At 48.4% G+C, this 19,517-nt stretch overlaps 1 protein-coding gene across 4 annotated transcripts in view; it reads left to right on the plus strand.

Moving 5' to 3' along the window:
• The first annotated feature begins 3,714 nt into the window (after nt 1–3,714).
• The window catches only part of PIP5K1A (phosphatidylinositol-4-phosphate 5-kinase type 1 alpha), a 99,460-nt gene continuing 83,657 nt past the window's right edge, over nt 3,715–19,517 (plus strand). For 3 of the 4 annotated variants that reach the window (XM_048510748.1, XM_048510757.1, XM_048510766.1), the window contains exon 1: nt 3,716–3,834. In XM_048510748.1, coding sequence (XP_048366705.1) covers nt 3,765–3,834 — 70 coding nt within the window. In that variant the 5' untranslated portion in view covers nt 3,716–3,764. Of the gene's footprint in view, nt 3,835–19,517 lie in introns of all 4 variants that reach the window. The other variant, XM_048510738.1, reaches the window with a different exon arrangement.

The raw sequence follows: 19,517 nt of genomic DNA on the forward strand, positions 1-19,517 counted from the left end.
ACATACACTTATAGGCAATACTCTCCTAAATTAACAATAACAGAACCTTAAACTAACTAAAGAACCTTATTAAACTAAAATCCTAAACAGCAGGCACATCATGAATTCAACTAAAGAGGGGCTTTTTATTACATCCTAGAAAGGCATAAGCAAGAGGGAAACCATATAACATTGGCACAATCCTACATATACGTTCTCTGTGAGCCTTATGGAGGCTTCCCTACCACACAAGTCTCCACGTCCAGGCATGGAGCCAGTGTAGCCAGGCAACCTGACTCAGGAAAATATTTTGTTATTTTCCTGTGCCGGTAACAGTATTAAAGGGTCGCGGCATTAGGAAGGTTGAGAACCACTGGGCTAGAATGTCTGGCAAAGTGCCATCCGGCAGTGATAGTTGCATGATCCCACACATCTCTACAAATGGCTTCCAGATCATCTGTTTTTTGATGGATAATCCTCCCAAATGGATTACAGGAATGCATTTGAGGACAGGCGGGGGCAGCAAGGGATATTCTGTGCCACTTCCATAGTGCGTGCAAAAAGACAAAACACTGTAAACAATTAATGGTTTGTTATTCGTATACATAAATTATTATTTACAATGAAAATAATTCAGTTATTTTCAATGTGCATCAATTGTTGTTTACAATAACATTTACATGATATATCCAGCCAATGTATATATAATTAGATAGGACAAGAATCCGGACATTTCTTTGTTTGGAATCAGCAATCATCTTCAGCATACTGTAGTAGATTACATAAATCCAATGAATTATAACACAGCTGGATGGCATGAAACCTTATCTCCCTCCTGCCAACACTTCCAATATGTGGATTTCAAATTGTAAAACCGGAGCTTGCTGGTGGTCTTTATTATCTAGAATTTTGATGCAGCATAGGAACACCTAAAATTGTATCATCATTAATTATAGCAAAATTACTAAAACATACTATTGCAAATAAGAAAAAAGAAGAAAAAAGAAAATACAAGATTTACAGGCTGATTCCAAACAAAGATTTACAGGTTAACACTGCCCATGCTGGCAAATGCAATTTAAAGGGATGTTCCTAATACATTATTATAAGACCACATATTATACACAGCAATATGTGTTAACTAATATGTACTATTACAACTGCATAACATATGTTTAATTACAAAAATACAATTAATTACAAAAATACAATAAAACATTCTTCTGATTCAGGAGAGTAGCTGTGTTGGTCTGAAGCCGCAGAAAAAAAGTTTTGAGTTCTGTGGCACCAGTAAAACCAACAAAGTTTAATTCTTGGCATAATTTACAGCATGGTATATGTTCTTTCTTGAGGAGCTTGAGAGTTGTGGCACAATTAGAACCCAGGCCTGCCATAGTGTTACCGCCTGCTCAGTTATCCCAATCAAGAATCATGAAGCAAAAATGTTTTAAAAATAAATATTATTATTTTGAGCATCGATAACTCATTCAACGGTGGAGGAAGGCACACCCCACAGGCAGAAGTCTAACATCTTTGCAAAACAAAATCATCCTACTTTGAGGCAGTCATTACGACATCACAAATGCATTAAGAAACAAAAGAAATATTTTCATGCTGATTTTGCTTCCCCCTCCCATCTGCTGACTCAGTATTTTTATTTATGTATATGTATGTATATGTGTGTGTTTGTGTGTATATATATATATATATATTCTGCGGTGTACAACCAATAAAACAATCAACCTTCATCTTAAAATCAGATGATAACATAAACAAAGACAAACTCATTGGGCGGTCAGCATAATATGGAATTCCCAAGGTGGAATATATGGGGCGCAGGAAATGGCACTTTCAACGGCTGACCTCCCCAAAGGCTTGGTGGAACAACTCTGTCTTGCAGGCCCTGCGGAACTGTTCTAGGTCCTGCAGGGCCTGGATGGCTGGGTGGAGACTGTTCCACCAGTAATTAGTTACCTTCAAATGTTTCTATATGAACAATGGGGAACAAAGGAGAGCAAACAGGTGCACATCTCATTACCTATTAACCATATGTAAATTCAACAGAAGAGAAATCATATTGTCATGAAATAAATGTCGTTCGCTAGTTTATTTAGTAGGCTGTGAAAGTTCAGAAAAGACGTTAAAATAATCTGTCTTTTGTTATAATACTACACTGCAGTTCTTGTGAGCCAGCATAACTGAATAGGAGGAAACAAAGTTATCTGGGGATTCTGTGAACTTTTCATGTCTTTTATCTGTTTCTGTGCATTTGGCCAAATTCTGTAGCTTCTGTGTTTTTCTACAGAGACCTTTGTCTGTAAAAACAGGGGGAGATGTCAGGCCTGCATTTATTTTTCTTTAGCTAAATATCAGTCAAGAGATAATAATTATTACTCTATAGTTATCTCTCTCTCTCTCTCTCTCTCTCTCTCTCTCTCTCTCTCTCTATATATATATATATAGATAGATAGATAGATAGATAGATAGATAGATAGATAGATAGATAGATAGATAGATAGATAGATAGATAGATAGATAGATAGATAGATAGATAGATAGATAGATACGTCGCTACAGAGCACTGCACACCAAGACAACTAGACATAAGAACAGTTTTTTCCCGAATGCCATCACTCTGTTAAACAAATAATTCCCTCGATAATGTCAAACTATTTATTATATATTTATTATATAATTACTGCACTACTTTTTTCATCATTCCTATTACCCATCTCCTCCCAATTATGACTGTATGACTATAGCCTGTGCTGACATTTCATTTTATTTTATGATTTTACATTTTATGTTTTTATTACTATTGATTGTTTCCTGATTGCTTACTAGACCGATATGACAATCATTAAGTGCTGTACCTTATGATTCTTGACAAGTGTATTTTCTTTTATGTACACTGAGAGCATATGCACCGGAGACAAATTCCTTGTGTGTCCAATCACACTTGGCCAATAAAGATTCTATTCTATTCTATTCTATATAGATAGATGATAGATATAGAATAGATATATAGAATATAGATATATAGAATATTAATAACATAATATGATTTTCCTGGGTTGCAATAGGACGAGGGCAAATATGTCTCCACTCCCTTACATTGTCTGGTCTGACAAGTGGACGTGTCACAAGCATTTTAAGCACTTGGTGAGCGATAGATGAAATCGGGAGATGCCTTTTTGCACTCAAAGAATGTGACCACGTCACTAGTGAGGTCAGAGCCTCACTGGTGCGGTTAGAGAGTGATGCAACAAAGCAGCATCACCATGACAACAGCGATGCTATGAATTAGCTTTGACTTTTCAAGACGTGCAGGTTCTGTTGCTACAGCAACCACCAAAATGGCGCCCGGGGAGAACCCTTTTTCGTTGCCATGGAGGCGGCCAACGCCAGCTCCCACGTGACATCCGCTGGGCCGCCTCCGCCAGCTCTTCCACCGCCCACCCTCCCGCGCGCCTGCGCAGTGCTCCTCTCCTCGTTCAGTTATAAACAAGACAGTGATTTCATCCTCTTTTCCGTTTCCTTTCTCTCCTGCTCCCTCCCCCCCGCCTCTCGGACGGAGTGGGCTGTTCCGAAGCCGTTTGGGCGGTTCCACGGAAGGAAAGGGGGGGAGGAGCGAGCGCCACCCCGTGGGCGCCCTGATGGTGCGGCCCGCAGGCGGCGCTTGAAGCGAGGCGGACGAGACCAAGTGAAGAGCGCGGGGGGGACGACGCTTTGAGGGGGGGACGAGGCGGCGAGAGGAGGCGGAGAGGCGTGAGGGAGAAGCCAAGATGGCGGCGGCGGGGCCCGAGTCTGGGGGGAGCAGCAGCAGCAGCAGCGGTGGAGGCGGCGGCCTGACAGGTGAGGGGCTGGGGGGCGAGCCCCCTTTTCTGTGGGGAAGGGCCGAGGACATGGGAGGGTCTGAGGCGCTTATGGAGGCAGTGGCGCGGGCAGGTGCCCGTTTTCTGTGGGAAGGGGTAAGACGGGAGGGGGGTCCTCTGCTGTGTGTGCGAGGTCTGAGGCAGTTATGGGGCCAGTGAGTGGGGCAGAACCTCATTTTCCGTGGGGGAACAATACAGGGAGGGGGGTCTTATGGGGCAGGACCTCATTTTCCATGGGGGCAAGAAAGCAGTGGGGTCCTCTGTTCTGGGGGGGGTGTCTGAGGCTTTTATGGGGCCAATGAGTGGGGCAGGACCTCATTTTCCATGGGGGCAAGAAAGCAGTGGGGTCCTCTGTTCTGGGGGGTGTCTGAGGCTTTTATGGGGCCAATGAGTGGGGCAGGACCTCATTTTCCATGGGGGCAAGAAAGCAGTGGGGTCCTCTGTTCTGGGGGGGGTCTGAGGCTTTTATGGGGCCAACGAGTGGGGCAGGACCTCATTTTCCATGGGGGCAAGAAAGCAGTGGGGTCCTCTGTTCTGGGGGGGGGGTGTCTGAGGCTTTTATGGGGCCAATGAGTGGGGCAGGACCTCATTTTCCATGGGGGCAAGAAAGCAGTGGGGTCCTCTGTTCTGGGGGGTGTCTGAGGCTTTTATGGGGCCAGTGAGTGGGGCAGAACCTCATTTTCCGTAGGGGAACAATACAGGGAGGGGGGTCTTATGGGGCAGGACCTCATTTTCCATGGGGGCAAGAAAGCAGTGGGGTCCTCTGTTCTGGGGGGTGTCTGAGGCTTTTATGGGGCCAATGAGTGGGGCAGGACCTCATTTTCCATGGGGGCAAGAAAGCAGTGGGGTCCTCTGTTCTGGGGGGTGTCTGAGGCTTTTATGGGGCCAATGAGTGGGGCAGGACCTCATTTTCCATGGGGCAAGAAAGCAGTGGGGTCCTGTTCTGGGTGTCTGAGGGCTTTATGGGGCCAGCAGGTGGGGGACCTCATTTTCCATGGGGGCAAGAAAGCAGTGGGGTCCTCTGTTCTGGGGGGGGGGTGTCTGAGGCTTTTATGGGGCCAATGAGTGGGGCAGGACCTCATTTTCCATGGGGGCAAGAAAGCAGTGGGGTCCTCTGTTCTGGGGGGGGGGGGTGTCTGAGGCTTTTATGGGGCCAATGAGTGGGGCAGGACCTCATTTTCCATGGGGGCAAGAAAGCAGTGGGGTCCTCTGTTCTGGGGGGGGTGTGTGTCTGAGGCTTTTATGGGGCCAACGAGTGGGGCAGAGCCTTATCTTTCATGGGGGCAAGAAAGGAGGGTGTCCTCTGTTGTTTGTGCGTGGGGGAGGGTTTGAGGCTCTTATGGGGCGGTGAGTGGGGCAGAGCTTTATCTTCCATGGGGGCAATAAAGGTGGGAGTCCTCTGGAGTGTGTGGGTGTCTCAGGCTCTTATGGGGTTAGTGAGTGGGGCAGAGCCTCATTTTCCGTAGGGGAACAATACAGGGAGGGGGTCTTATGGGGCAGAACCTCATTTTCCATGGGGGCAAGAAAGCAGTGGGCTCTTCTGTTCTGGGGGGTGTCTGAGACTTTTATGGGGCCAACGAGTGGGGCAGAGCCTTATCTTTCATGGGGGCAAGAAAGGAGGGTGTCCTCTGTTGTTTGTGTGTGGGGGAGGGTTTGAGGCTCTTATGGGGCAGTGAGTGGGGCAGAGCTTTATCTTCCATGGGGGCAATAAAGGTGGGGGTCCTCTGGAGTGTGTGGGTGTGGGTGTCTCAGGCTCTTATGGGGTTAGTGAGTGGGGCAGAACCTCATTTTCTGTGGGGGAGCATGTGACGAGGGGGGTCCTCTGGTGTGGGGGAGTCTGAGGCACTTATGGGGTTTGGAAGGCCTCCCTTGGTGGAGATGTCAGGTTGCAGAAAAGGAAGAGTCCTTATTTTTATTTATTTATTTGTATATACATCCTGGATTTTAAACTGCCCACCCCCAAAGAGCTCTGGGCGGTGTATAGAAGGCCAAAACAATATTACACACAATAGGCCATTACATTACACACCATAAAATACATTAAATAAGTTAAAACAATTTACAGATTTCTTAAAACCTAGCAGCATCAGACAGCATTATAAAATACATTATAAAAGTGTGACACCCAATCCTAAAGCCAGACGGGGCAATCTTGTGGGGGAATCTTGTGTTGGGGGAAGTTACAGTAATGTACATGAGGGTATTTAAGCTTTGTGTGGAGTGGGTTTCAGAATGGCAGCAGGGCTAGCATTCCTGAGCAATGTGGGGAGTCTCAGTGAGGTAGGGGGTTGATATTTGTGATGAAGGAGAAAGCCTATGGGGGGGGGGGGGGTTGGAGGAGACAGAGACCACTCTCCAAGGCAGTGAATTCCACTGTCGACCAGCCCCTACAGACAGAAAGTTCTTCCTAATGTTTAGGTGGAATATCTTTTCCTGCACCTTGAACCCATGACTCCTGGTCCCAGTCTCTGGAGCAGCAGAAAACAAGCTCGATCCCTCTTCAATATGGCATCCCTTCAAATATTTATACATAGCTATCATGTCCCCCCTTAACCTTTGCTTCTCCAGACTAAACACCCCCAGCTCCCCTAAGTCTCTCCTCGTAGGGCATGGATTCCAGACCTTTTACCATTTTGCTTGCCCTCCTCTGGACACGTTTCAGCTTGTCAATATCCTTCTTGAATTGCGGTGCCCAGAACTGAACACAGTACTCTAGGTGAGGTCTGACAAACGCAGAGTAGAGTGGTACAGTTATTTCCCTCGTTTTAGAGCATAGGTATCAAACTCGCGGCCCTCCAGATGTTTATGGACTACCGTTCCCATCATCCCTGCCAGTATGATGCTGGCAATGGATGATGGGAACTGTAGTCCATAACATCTGGAGGGCCGTGAGTTTGACACCTAGACGCTATACCAGTGGTGGCGAACCTATGGCACGGGTGCCAGAGGTGGCACTCAGAGCCCTCTCTGTGGGCACTCGCGCACAGAGTTCATGTGGGAGGGGGGTGGAAAATCACCCCCCACACACACACACATCTAGGCTGGCCTGGGCATGATCCTTTACCTGGGAGTAAGCTTGGTTGCTGGCAAGGATCGTGATTCACCCATTTGAAGCGTTGCACAGTTTCTTCACTAAGTTTACTCCTGAGTAACACGTGCCTCGGAACCAACCGTTTTTTCTAAACTAAAACCTCAGTATTCAGGTTAAATTGCCGTGTTGGCACTTTGTGATAAATAAGTGGGTTTTGGGTTGCAATATGGGCACTCGGTCTCAAAAAGGTTCGCCATCACTGCGCTATACTCTTATTGATGCATGGTTTGTCATTTCCTGCCTTTGCATTGCAACTTTGGTTTCCGTGTGTGTGTGTGTCTCCCATCCAAATCCTAACCACAACCGACCCTTCTTAGCTTCCAAGTTTGGGCTAGCCTGGGCCATCTGGATCATCATAATAGTCAGGCTAGGGAGAATAAAGCTGGAGGAATGGAAGATGGGGGAGGCATAAACTCTTTTTTTAAAAATTTTCCCCTCCGTTCTTGAGACAAGCATTTTGTTCAATAAAGGAAGGCAGGGAAGGCAAACCAGGCAGTGTCTGAGTTTGCTGCACCTCCCTGGGAGGAAAAGAGGATCCTTTGTGAGCACAGAGTGCTTTGGGAAGGAAGGAAATGACTTGACTTGTCTGGAATCAAGGGTGCTTGCATGGCTTATTTCAGTGGTGGCGAACCTGTGTCACGGGTGCCAGAGGTGGCACTCAGAGCCCTCTGTGGGCACGCACAAACGGAGTCCCCCCCCCCCCCCACATCTAGGCTGGCCTGGGCTGCTGGCCTCGATTATTAGCATTAAACCTAAGATCTAGTTTTGGGGAAGCAGTGTAGGTAACACTGTTAAGTGCTGTTAAACCCCACTGATTTTCATGCGAAGAACTAAAGCGCCATCCTTTACCTGGGAGTAAGCTCGGTTGCTGGCAATGGGGCTTGCTTCTGAGCAAACCCTCCTAGGGTCGTGATTCACCAGGTGGAAGAGTTGCACGTTTGCTTCAAAGCAAAGCCACCAACTACCACCAAGCTTACTCCCGAGTAACGCGCACCTCTGAGCCAACCATTTTTTTCCTAAACTAAAACCTCAGCATTCAGGTTAAATTGCCGGGTTGGCACTTTGCGATAAATAAGTGGGTTTTGGGTTGCAATTTGGGCGCTCGGTCTCAAAAAGGTTCGCCATCACTGGCTTATTTTGTATCTGATGAAGGGAGTTTTTGGCTCTCAAAAGCTTCTCTGCTGAATATCCTCTTGCTCTCCAGGGTTTTCCTGGACTTTTCTGCAGCAGATCGACATGGGCTGCCCTCTGAAATTGTTTACTAACTTCACTCATAGTTTATTTATAGACTTCCTTTCAGCTCAAAAAGCCCCCAAAGACTGTTTACGATATCATAGCAATTGAGGAAGTGGTGCACTAATAAGGTAAGGGGAAATTGGTCCCGATTCCTCAGTCCGACAGTCAGGTTTTCTGCTTTGGGGAGAGGACTAAAACAACATAAGCTGGCTTCTCAGAGAGGAGACCATGGCTCAGTGGTGGGTTAGCTGCCTGGCATGCTGAAGGCCCTGGGTTCAATCCCCAACATCCCCACTTTAAAAACAAAAGCCAGATAGCAGGTGAGTTGAGAGACCTCTGGCCTTGGAGACCCTCTCCTCCCTGGCCTTCGTGTGTGTGGCGTAGGAGGTTAAGAGCTCATGTATCTAATCTGGAGGAACCGGGTTTGATTCCCAGCTCTGCCACCTGAGCGGTGGAGGCTTCTCTGGGGAATTCCGATTAGCCTGTGCACTCCCACACACGCCAGCTGGGTGACCTTGGGCTAGTCACAGCTTCTCGGAGCTCTCTCAGCCCCACCTACCTCACAGGGTGTTTGTTGTGAGGGGGGAAGGGCAAGGAGATTGTCAGCCCCTTTGAGTCTCCTGCAGGAGAGAAAGGGGGGATATAAATCCAAACTCTCCTCCTTCTTCTCCTTCTTCTTCTTAACAGAGGTATCAAACCCATTTGTTGCAAGGGCTGGATGTGACCGGTTGGGCTGGGCCTGGGGGTCAGGTGGCTGATGAGCCCCAAGCAAGCTTGCTGGTCCAAATCAGCACTGGGGTAGGTGGCCAGCATGGTGGGGTGGGCGGCTACTTCAGCTGATGAGCCTGCATTAGGCTCTCCAGCCCAGATCAGCACTAAGGGAAGTGGTCGGCACTGAAGGGTGGGTGGCAGTCTCAGTTAGCGAGTCTGTAGCGGGCTGGCCAGATTGGCACAAGTGAGTGGTGGGGAGTGGCTCTCCGGGACGGATTGGGAGCAGGGTAGGGTAGGAGCCTGGGGTGGCGATCCTGCAACGGGCTTGCCAGGCCTGATCAGGGTTAGTGGGGGCTAGGTGCCTGCATTGGCAAGCCCACTGTGGGCTCAGGAGTGGCGGGTGGGTAGATCAACCGGCTCACAGGCCTGATAAGCCCACCAACCCCTAGGCCAGAGGTGTCCAACTCTGGCGCTTCGGATGCTCATGGACTACAATCCCCATCAGCCCCTGCAGGCACAGCCAATTGGCCATGCCAGCAGGGGCTGATGGGAATTGTAGTCCATGAACATCCGAAGCGCCAGAGTTGGACACCCCTGCCCTAGGCCATATGCTTGACAGCCCTGCTGTAACCTCACTGGATGATTGCCAGCACAGGTGTTGTTGCTTTCCTTCCCAGGTGAGGCATCTTATCAGGCTATCGACCGACCACCTTGCTGGACTTCCTGCCTAGTGTGAAAACCGCGTGAGAAGATGGGCGGGAGGGTTTTATCCCCATCTTCTGATCTCATTCCTACCGAAAAGGGAGAGGCTGGAAGCCACCATCCCGTTTGCAAGTGAAAATCCCTGACAATGTTTGCTCAATCGTAATGGAGCAAGAAACTCTGATCTTGCATACGTGACAGTCTGCTTTTAACATCTGGAGACCTCCAGATGGTAAAGGGGGTGAATTTTCCCATTTCATGCTCCTTCCCTGTTAGCAATTAGTTTTATGGGGCAGCTGTTTTAGGGAGGGGCCGGAGGCTCCCAGAGCAAGCTGCCGGCAAGAGATATGGCTGCTGCAGTGCCCTTCCTTACCTTCTGCTCCTCCTCCCTGCAGGTTTCTGGGGTGTTAAGGGAATTTTTATTTCTTCCCACTGCTCAAAACCCACTTGCATCAAAGGTCTCTTTAGTTTTTTGCACAACATGGACACCAGCCATGGCGACTAAAGGGAACTTCCCTTTTCAGACGCAGAAAACCTCTGCATACCGGCGCTGGGAATCAACCTGAGCTTCTCTGCCCTGTCGCTGAACCTCTCTAGAGGAACCAGTTGACCACTGTGTGAGGCAGGGTGGTGGACTTGATGAACTACGGCTCTGTAACTTCTGCCTTTTCTGTGGCTCAGCAAAATTGGAAATGCCGTTAATAGGAACTGGCTGGGCTGCTGAATGTAGCCAACCCCAAGACGCAGCCAGGAATAGCCAGAAGCTATTAATCCTGGCCATGTTACCTCTAGTACTTTCATAGTCTTTAAACCTACAGTTTGTTTGTTTGTTTGTTTGTTTGTTTGTTTGTTTGTTTGTTTGTTTATGGGTTTTTTATACCGCTCTACCCCCGGAGGGCTCTGAGCGGTGTACAACATAGTTTCCTCGACACAATGTACAATAACCCATATAAATACCCCATTAAAATTAGATTAAAACACAGCAATAAAATTAACAAAGATGACGTCCTGCAAAAACCCCAATTAAAACCCACCCAGAGGGGGGAAACAAACAAAAGTGGGTCCCATAGATGATCACGGGAGCTCCAAAACGGAGGGATAAAAGGGGGGGGGGGCATGAACTCAGTTTATTTGGGGATGGGGGGGAGAACAGTAGCCGTTGCCTCCAACTTAGGGTAAACTTGTAGGGTTTTTGAAGCCAGAGACGAATAGGGGTAGTTTGCCCATTCCCTGCCTCTGGGTAGCAATTCTAGACTTCCCCCGTCAGTCTCCTGTCCAAGGGCTAAGTAGGGCTGATCCTACTTAGCTTCCGAGATTTGGCTATCCTGGCCTATCCGGGTCAGGGCTAAATTCACTTATAGCAGATCCTTCTCTTTCGCAAAGCTTTATTTCATTCTCAGTCACGTCAGATGGAAAGCCGATGTTTTTCTTCCGATTCTCTTAGCCACTTACTGGTTTCTTAGGTGAATGTTGCCAGGGCTAGTCTAACGGGACAACTAATATCACAAACTTGACGAAGGTCGAGGGCTCCATCAACTGGCTGTTGTGGGTTTTCTGGGCTGTGTGGCCCTGGTCTGGTAGTTTTTGTTCCTAACGTTTTGCCCATAGGCTGGATAACTCACAGCAGCCAGTAGATGAAGGCCCTTGAAACTAGTAGCTAATTCCCTGGAGGACAGGGGCAGGATTCAAAACGATCTGGACAAGTTAGAGAGCTGAATTTCAACAGAGATAAATGCAAGATTCTACACTTAGGCAGAAAAAAATGAAATGCACAGATGTAGGATGGGGGACACCTGACTTGACAACACTGTATGCGAAAGGGATCTTGACGTCTCAGTAGACCACAAACTGAACATGAGTCAGCAATGTGATGCGGCAGCCAAGAAAGCCAGTGCAATTCTGGGATGCATCGATAAGAGTGTAGTGTCTAGACTGAGGGAAGTAATTGTACCACTCTACTCTGCATTGGCCAGACCTCACCTGGAATATTGTGTTCAGTTCTGGGCACCGCAGTTTAAGAAGGATATTGACAAGGATATTGTCAATTTAAGAAGCCTCTCTTAAGAAGGATATTGACGTGTCCAGAGGAGGGCAACCAAAATGGTAAAAGGAATCCATGCCCTACCAAGAGAGACTTAGGGAGCTGGGAATGTTTAGTTTGGTGAAGAGAAGGTTAGGAGGTGACATGATAGCCATGTTGAGATATTTGAAGGGATGTGATGTGGGTGAGGGAGCAAGCTTGTTTTCTGCTACTCCAGAGACTAGGACCAGAAGTCATGGATTCAAGGTGCAGGAAAAGGGATTCCACCTAAACATTAGGAAGAACTTTCTGTCTGTCAGGGCTGGTCAACAGTGGAATACTGCCTTGGAGAGCGGTGGAGTCTCCTTCTTTGGAGGTTTTTCAACAGAGGCTGGATCTGGGGTCACTTCCAACTCTATGATTCTATGAAACGGAAGAGATTTGTTTTTGTAGGGCTTGGAATCTAGGTGGCCTGTTCCAGGGGACAGCCTGACATACAGAAGTGCAAGATAATGCACCCACTTCTTTTCACTAGCTCTGAGATAACGTCACATTTGGCCAGAGTACCTGTGGAATGTTGTGGTGTGTTGCCTTAATGCCAGTAACATATCCAGGAGGGTGGGGGAGCTCTAGCCTGTCCAGAAAAGACACATTCCTGGAAATGTTGAAGATCCTGGACAAACCAGTTTGGAGCAAAATGTGTTACTCAGCATTTTTTTATCAGATCTAAAAGTACATTTCTACTGTGTCATGCTCTGGTACATAAAGATGCTTATGGGGTATGTGTCTAATATTTTAAAAATGCTCAAGTTTTACTGAAACAAATTATACTTGGCATTTAGGATAAACTGTTCACTCTCTTTTAAAAACCTGTAGGCATTAGGAAATTAGGAAAAAGAGAAAAGTTGAAAAGAAAAACACAAGGAAGCTTTGTATTGTCGAAGGCTTTCACGGCCGGAATCACTGGGGTGCTGTGTGGTTTCCGGGCTGTATGGCCGTGTTCTAGCAGCATTCCCTCCTGACGTTTTTCCTTCATCTGTGGCTGGCATCTTTCCTACTATCAGATCCTCTGAAGATGCCAGCCACAGATGCAGGCGAAATGTCAGGAGAGAATGTTGCTAGAACACGGCCATACAGCCCGGAAACCACACAGTACCCCACAATGAAGCTTTTATTATCTGGATTTAACAAACACGAGAAATAAGCTAATACCTAAGAAGGGTTTCGGAATTCAAAATGGTCGAGCTGGGCCGGATGGTCGAGCTGGGCCAAAACTGACAAAAAGGATTTCAACAGAGATAAATGTAAGATACTACACTTAGGCAGAAAAAAAATGAAATGTATAGATATAGGATGGGGGACACCTGGCTTGACAACAGTACTGAACGGGATCTTGGAGTCTTAGTAGACCACAAATTGAACATGAGTCAGCAGTGTGATGTGGCATCCAAGGAAGCCAATGCGATTCTGGGCTGCATCAACAGGAGTATAGTGTGTAGATAGAGGGATGTAACAGTATCACTCTATTCTGCATTGGTTAGACCTCACCTGAAGTATTGTGTACAATTCTGGGCACCCGCAATTCAAGAAGCATATTGACAAGCTGGAACGGGTCCAGAGGAGGGCAGCCAAAATGGTAAAAGGTCTGGAATTCATGCCCTTTGAAGAGAGGCTTAGGGAGCTGGGGAGGTTTAGTCTGGAGAAGCAAAGGTTAAGTGGGGACATAATAGCCAAGTTGAAATATTTGAAGGGATGTCATGTTGGTGAGGGAGCAAGCTTGTCTTCCGCTGCTCCAGAGACTAGGACCAGGAGTAGTGGATTCAAAGCACAGGAAAGGAGATTCTATCTAAACTTTAGAAAGAACTTCCTAATGGTCATGACCGTTTGACAGTGGAATGCACTCCCTCAGAGTGTGGTGGAGTTTTCTTCTTTGGAGGTTTTTAAAGAGAGGCTGGATGGCCGTCTGTCGGGAGTGCTTTGATTGTTTCTTCCTGTATGGCAGGGGATTGGACTGGATGGCCCTTCTGGTCTCCTCCAACTCTATGATTCTATGCCTTCCTTTGACTAGAGAGGTTTAAGTGCTTCTTCATGTGGATGAGGGGAGGGTAGAGTTGGCACCGGTTAATGGTTAGAACAAAGGTGTCCAACTCCCATGCCATCAGGGGCTGATGGGAATCGTAGTCCATGAACATCTGAAGGGCCAGAGTTGAACACCCTTGGGTTAGAACAGTGTTTCCCAACCTTTTCGACGTCGCGGTACCCTTGACCTCGCTCTTCATATCTCAGGGTACCTTTGAGGTTCATTTGAAATTTTTTTTTTTGCATTTTTAAGGGTTTTTTCCTTTTTTGGCCTGTAGGTGGGGGGAGTGGCAAGCAGGGGGAGGGGAGGGAAAGCAGCATTGACAGCCGCGTTGTTTGTTTGCCTAAATTCGGCATGGATTTGGGGGGATTTAAAGGGAAAGCTCCCTTTAAATCTACCCCCAATCCACACCCCATTTAGGCAAATAAAACAATGCTGTTTAAAATGTTGTTTAAAGGAAGCCCATGAGGTTTCCAAACCCCCCTCCCCCCGCCCCTTCAAAATCCATTTGATTCCGGGGGGGGGGGCAGGCGGTAGCATTGTCAGGGTACCGCTGGGACGTGCTCATGGTACCCCAGGATACCACGGAACCCTGGTTCAGAATCACTGGGTTAGAATCTTAGACTAAGATCTGGCAGCCCTGCTCTGCCACTGGAAGCATGCTGGGTGATTTTGGACCAGTCACCTGCTATCAGCCTGACCCACCTTGCAGGATTATTGTGAGGATTAAATGCAGGAGGGAGGATTAGGTGCACTCGCTTGGGCCTGCACTGTGGAGGGGAAAGGAGGGCATCATCGTATAAATCCTTACTTTGAAAGAGATCATTTGTTTCATCAGAGACATTTTTTTCAGTTGTTCCTCTGGGGAAATTAAGAGAAAAGTGAAAGGAGAAGTGAGCATGCAGGGTCATGCGCCAGAGACCTGAGTTTCTGTTTTCTGCTTAACTGGAAGAAGAAGTAATCCTGGCATCCGTTTATGTCTTCCCCTCTTTGCAGACCCTGAGAACCATCTGCCCCTCCCTTGTTCAATCAGGAGTGAAAAAAGCCTCGCACACATGTGCAGCGTGGACGCCTGCGCATCACTGCCATTCATAAGCACGATCCTGTTCTGTAATATGGCCGAGTTTATGAATGGCGGCGTTAACCGGACATCCTGATCCCAGGTGTGGCTCTCTGAATTCAGATGGGACTCCTGAAACTTTAGTTTTGTCTTGCTTGCGTTATTTTTCCAAGTCTGCAATCCTTGTCCTACTCCATTGTTTGGATCAGGGGTATCAACCATGTGACCTGGGGGCCTGGTATGGCCCCTTGAGAGGCCTTATCAGGCCCACAAGCCAGCTGAGGCGCCCCCCTTGCTCCAGATGTGGCCTGCTGCAGGCTCACCAGCCTAGGTGCCTATCCCCCCCACCCCCACCCTAAAACTGGCCATGTGTTGTGGACCGGCCCTCGAGAATGACAGACAGTCCAGACACAGTGATTCAGCTGGTACAGTTGTTTAACAAGTACACGAGGCTAGGAACAGAGACAGTGACCTGCAAACTGAAATACAACGTTGCTGCCACAAGATGGCTCAGCTGCAACCTCTCTTTTAAAGCCAGCCTCCCATTCCCTAGTGCAGGGGTAGGGAACCTGCGGCTCTCCAGATGTTCAGGAACTACAATTCCCATCAGCCCCTACCAGCATGGCCAATTGGCCATGCTGACAGAGGCTGATGGGAATTGTAGTTCCTGAACATCTGGAGAGCCGCAGGTTCCCTACCCCTGCGCCTAGTGCAATAACCTCTTGTGGCTAGGTTACTTTAGTCTGGCTCCTGTAAGGACTTAGCATCTAAGTCAGCTCACCCCACGGCTGCTAACCTCCTACTGCATCTCCTCTGCTGTAACCTAGCATGCAGCGTCCTCCTGCATTGCTCCTGGGGCTCTGGAGACAGAGGGGCTGGCAGGATCCCTTCTAGTGTAACCTCAGCTTGTGGGTTCTGTGGGGCAGAACTTGGAATGAGTTTGCAACAACAATTTTTAAAAACAAAACGGTTTACTTTCTTAACATATAATACATAACATCAACATTTAACATCACACTTCAAGGTCCTGTTCAGGTTTGCATTTTCAAGTCCTTCTATTTACAGTCTACTGATACTGCCAAGTCCAATTCTTCTTTGCAAGTGGGTTGGCTCCTGAAGAGACTCCAAGGGCTTGATGAACAGGATTCAACATGAGGAAGGTTTCCAGGAGAACTCTCACCCATTACAAACATAAAAACCCTGAAACAACAAACTCCAACATTTACAACATAGCAAAAATAAACAACTGCCTTCCCACTAGTTCCCAACAACATTGCATTTACCTTAACAAGGTGTTAAGGGCTTATACATACCAAGGTCCGAGTCTGGTAGCCTCGTCTCCTCCAAACTACATGAGCTCTGCAGCCTCCTCCTGCTTTGGGTCTCCACCCCTTTCTGGGTCAACCCATTCTGAGCATGGGGGTTACACTAGCTCACTGTGAAGAGGCTGAAGAGTCTCAGAGCTAGACCCTGGCTGGGAAATCCCAGAGCTTGGACCTGGCTATGGATCCCCGCCTGCATGCTCTCCCTGAGCCTCTAGACCTGGTCCTGCAGGAACCAATGACTGCTCAGGCTCTGCATTTACAGACGGTGCCCAAAACTGTCCCCTCCTCTCCATCTGAGTCTTCTTCCCAGGGGTCCCCACCTAGACCAGGCTGAGCCATAACACCATGTGAGCCTCCTGCCAGCTTTTGAGTCCAGACACATACATCCCACCGCCCCTGCTCCTGATTGGCCCTGGTGCCCTCTGACTAGAGGCCCGCCAGGCTCCTACTCGTCTAGATTTTCAGTGCCTGGTGAAGACCCGCCTCTTCCCCTGGGCGTTTGGCTGATTCCCCCTACTGGGATGGAGGTGGCCCCGAGATGTCCTGAACGCTCTGCCCACCTGTTGGGGTGGGAGTTTTAGAGCTCAGAATGTTCTAAGGCAGGGGTCTGCAACCTGCGGCTCTCCAGATGTTCATGGACTACAATTCCCATGCTGGCAGGGGCTGATGGGAATTGTAGTCCATCAACATCTGGAGAGCCGCAGGTTGCAGACCCCTGCTCTAAGGATTGTTTTTATAGGGGTGCTGAATGGGATTTTATCATGCTTTTATTCTAACCGGTCCTGACACTATTGTAAAGGGCAGGGAATAAACCAAAGTAACTATAATACTTGGCATCTATACAGCACTTTTCCCTCCCACAATCATAACTTTTAAACCAGCTTTCCAAAGCCTGTGCCCTGTACTTTTCGAAGGACCGTCCATCAGAGTAGGATGCATCTGCTGAGGAAGACCCCCGCGGAAACACCCGTGGAAAAGTGCTGGCGGCATGTGCGTTTTCCTCAGAACTAAAAAGTTGAATTCTCCTATATAGGCCAAACTGGCTTTTTTCCATTACTGCCCAAAATCTTGTGCTTACAGGTTGAACAGTAATTCCCCTTTCAGAATGTGTTTGGTCTTCTCACCCACAGTCTGTATTTGCAGGCCACTTTCGAGGAGGCTGTACGTGGTGGAAAATGCATTAAATAATGCCGGGTTGGATCCCAGGGATCCTGTCCCATGTGCTACTGCAGATGTTGGCTTCAAGCCTTGAGCTGACTTGAGGAAACAAGCTAATCTACAACTTCCAGTTTGGCTGTCTGCCAATTTGCGGTTGAAAAGAAGAAGGAAAACCTTGCTTTTCCTCCAACGCGTCTGCTGCGACTGAAACCACTTCCAACCCCTCTCGGGCGACACTGCACTGGCATTCTGTGCAGGACTTGGTGGAGTTGTACGTCGGCAGCTGCGGGTCACAGCCGCGTGACACCAAATCAGGTCGCTTTCAGCAGGGAAACAGGAGAGGAAGGCGACTTGACGAGTGGTTGAGCGGGAAGGACACTTGAGAGCTCAGAAGCTCTGAAAAAGAAGGGTCACAGAGAAGGGTGCAAAATTGGTACTTATGCTTCTTTGTCTTCAGTATAAAGGAGAACAGAGACTGTGTGTTCTTTTAATATTGAGGGACCCTGTGATTTTCCCCTCGTATGATACACTCATGCACTTTTTCCTTTTATGTAGGGGTGTTGATCATGTGATGTGTTTCTTTCCCCAACAAAGGGGGTGGAACTGCTCATCCGTCTTTTGCTCCAGGAACGGTCAAAACTAGTGTTTCATCTTTATTCCTAAGTGACTTCATTGCTTTCTTCTCTCCTCCACCCTTGCCCCTGCTGTAGCTTTCAGCTTTCTCTGTGGCTCAGCGAGATCTTCTCGAAGGCGCACAGGTCTGGGTAAAATCCAAAGCGGAGGCATGGTCTTTCGGTTGCCGTGATGGTGTGTGGTGTGGAGCTGAACCTTTCTCCTGGATTGTGGCTGCTTCCTGGCGTGTGTTAGATTGGCTGTGGCTGCCGCGTCGAACGGGCTGCTTTGCGGCTGCAAAAGCCAAGCTGGAGCCGGAGGGTCTTGAACTGCGTTGCTGCTGTAGTAGTTTCGGTCTTGCTTTTGATAACCGCTGAAATGGAGAGTCCAGGAATTGAACCTGGAGCCTTCTGCTTTATGGTTCTTTTCCCACTGAGCTGCACAGCATGGCGTAGTAGTGGTTAAGAGCAGGTGGATTCTAATCTGGAGAACCGGGTTTGGGTCCCCACTCCTCCACCTGAGTGGCGGAGGCTTATCTGGTGAACCAGATGTGTTTCCGCACTCCTGTGTTCCTGCCGGGTTTGAGCTCTCCTGAACTCTCTCAGCCCCCCCTTCCTCACGAGGTGTCTGTTGTGGGGAGAGGAAGGGAAAGGAGCTTGTAAGCCACCTCGAGTCTCTGTACAAGGAGAGAAAGGTGGGGTATAAATCCAAACTCTTCTTCTTCTCTTTGCAGAAGGAGGGCTGAAAAATTCTCAGAGGCTGAGGGACCGTCAGCTGCTCCCTATAACTCTGCAGGCTTCGGTGTGTTTTTGAACCGAGTTGTCCCTCTTGACCTCTGGAGAGCTGTGCTCCCTTTAAGACTGATCTTCCTGCTCTCCATTTGATTTGATGTGAAAATTGTCTGTTGCCATCCAAACGAAGACATGATCCCGCAGAGCTTTGCGCTTGGGGTGAGCTGGGAGACGGCAGGCACTCGCAGACAGACGGGACGCTTTTCCTCCGAGGAGCTTTCGCAAACTCTGTGAATGTTTGTCGCCCTCCTTGTCTTGCACAACGCTCCTCTGCGTTTAAGCCCCAGAACTGTTGAAATGCTTGTATTGGCTAACATTTCGGGGGGGGTGGGGGTGTTCCTGTTATCAGTGATACTTGAGATGCACATAGAACACTTCTGTGAGCATGAAGACACTTCCTCTGGCTATGTTGGTCTGCAGTACAGCAACTAGATTTGAGTTCGGTGCTGTGTGGTTTCCGGGCTGTATGGCCGTGTTCTAGCAGCATTCTCTCCTGACGTTTCGCCTGCATCTGTGGCTGGCGTCTTCAGAGGGTCTGAGGAGGATTTGATTCTCCTCCCAAGTGGCGGAGGCTTATCTGGTGAACTAGATGTGTTTCCGCACTCCTACATTCCTGCTGGGTGACCTTGGGCTGCTGCTAGTCACAGTTCTCTCAGGACTTTCTCAGCCTCACCTGCCTCACAAGGTGTCTGTTGTGGGGAGGGGAAGGGAAAGGAGCTTGTAGGCCACCTGGAGTCTCCTTACAGGAGGTTCAGATCCTCCGAAGATGCCAGCCACAGATGCAGGCGAAACGTCAGGAGAGAATGCTGCTAGAACACGGCCATACAGCCCGGAAACCACACAGCACCCAAGTGATTCCGGCCGTGAAAGCCTTCAA

This window comes from Sphaerodactylus townsendi, linkage group LG01 (genome assembly GCF_021028975.2).
Source record: "Sphaerodactylus townsendi isolate TG3544 linkage group LG01, MPM_Stown_v2.3, whole genome shotgun sequence".
NCBI lineage: Eukaryota > Metazoa > Chordata > Lepidosauria > Squamata > Sphaerodactylidae > Sphaerodactylus > Sphaerodactylus townsendi.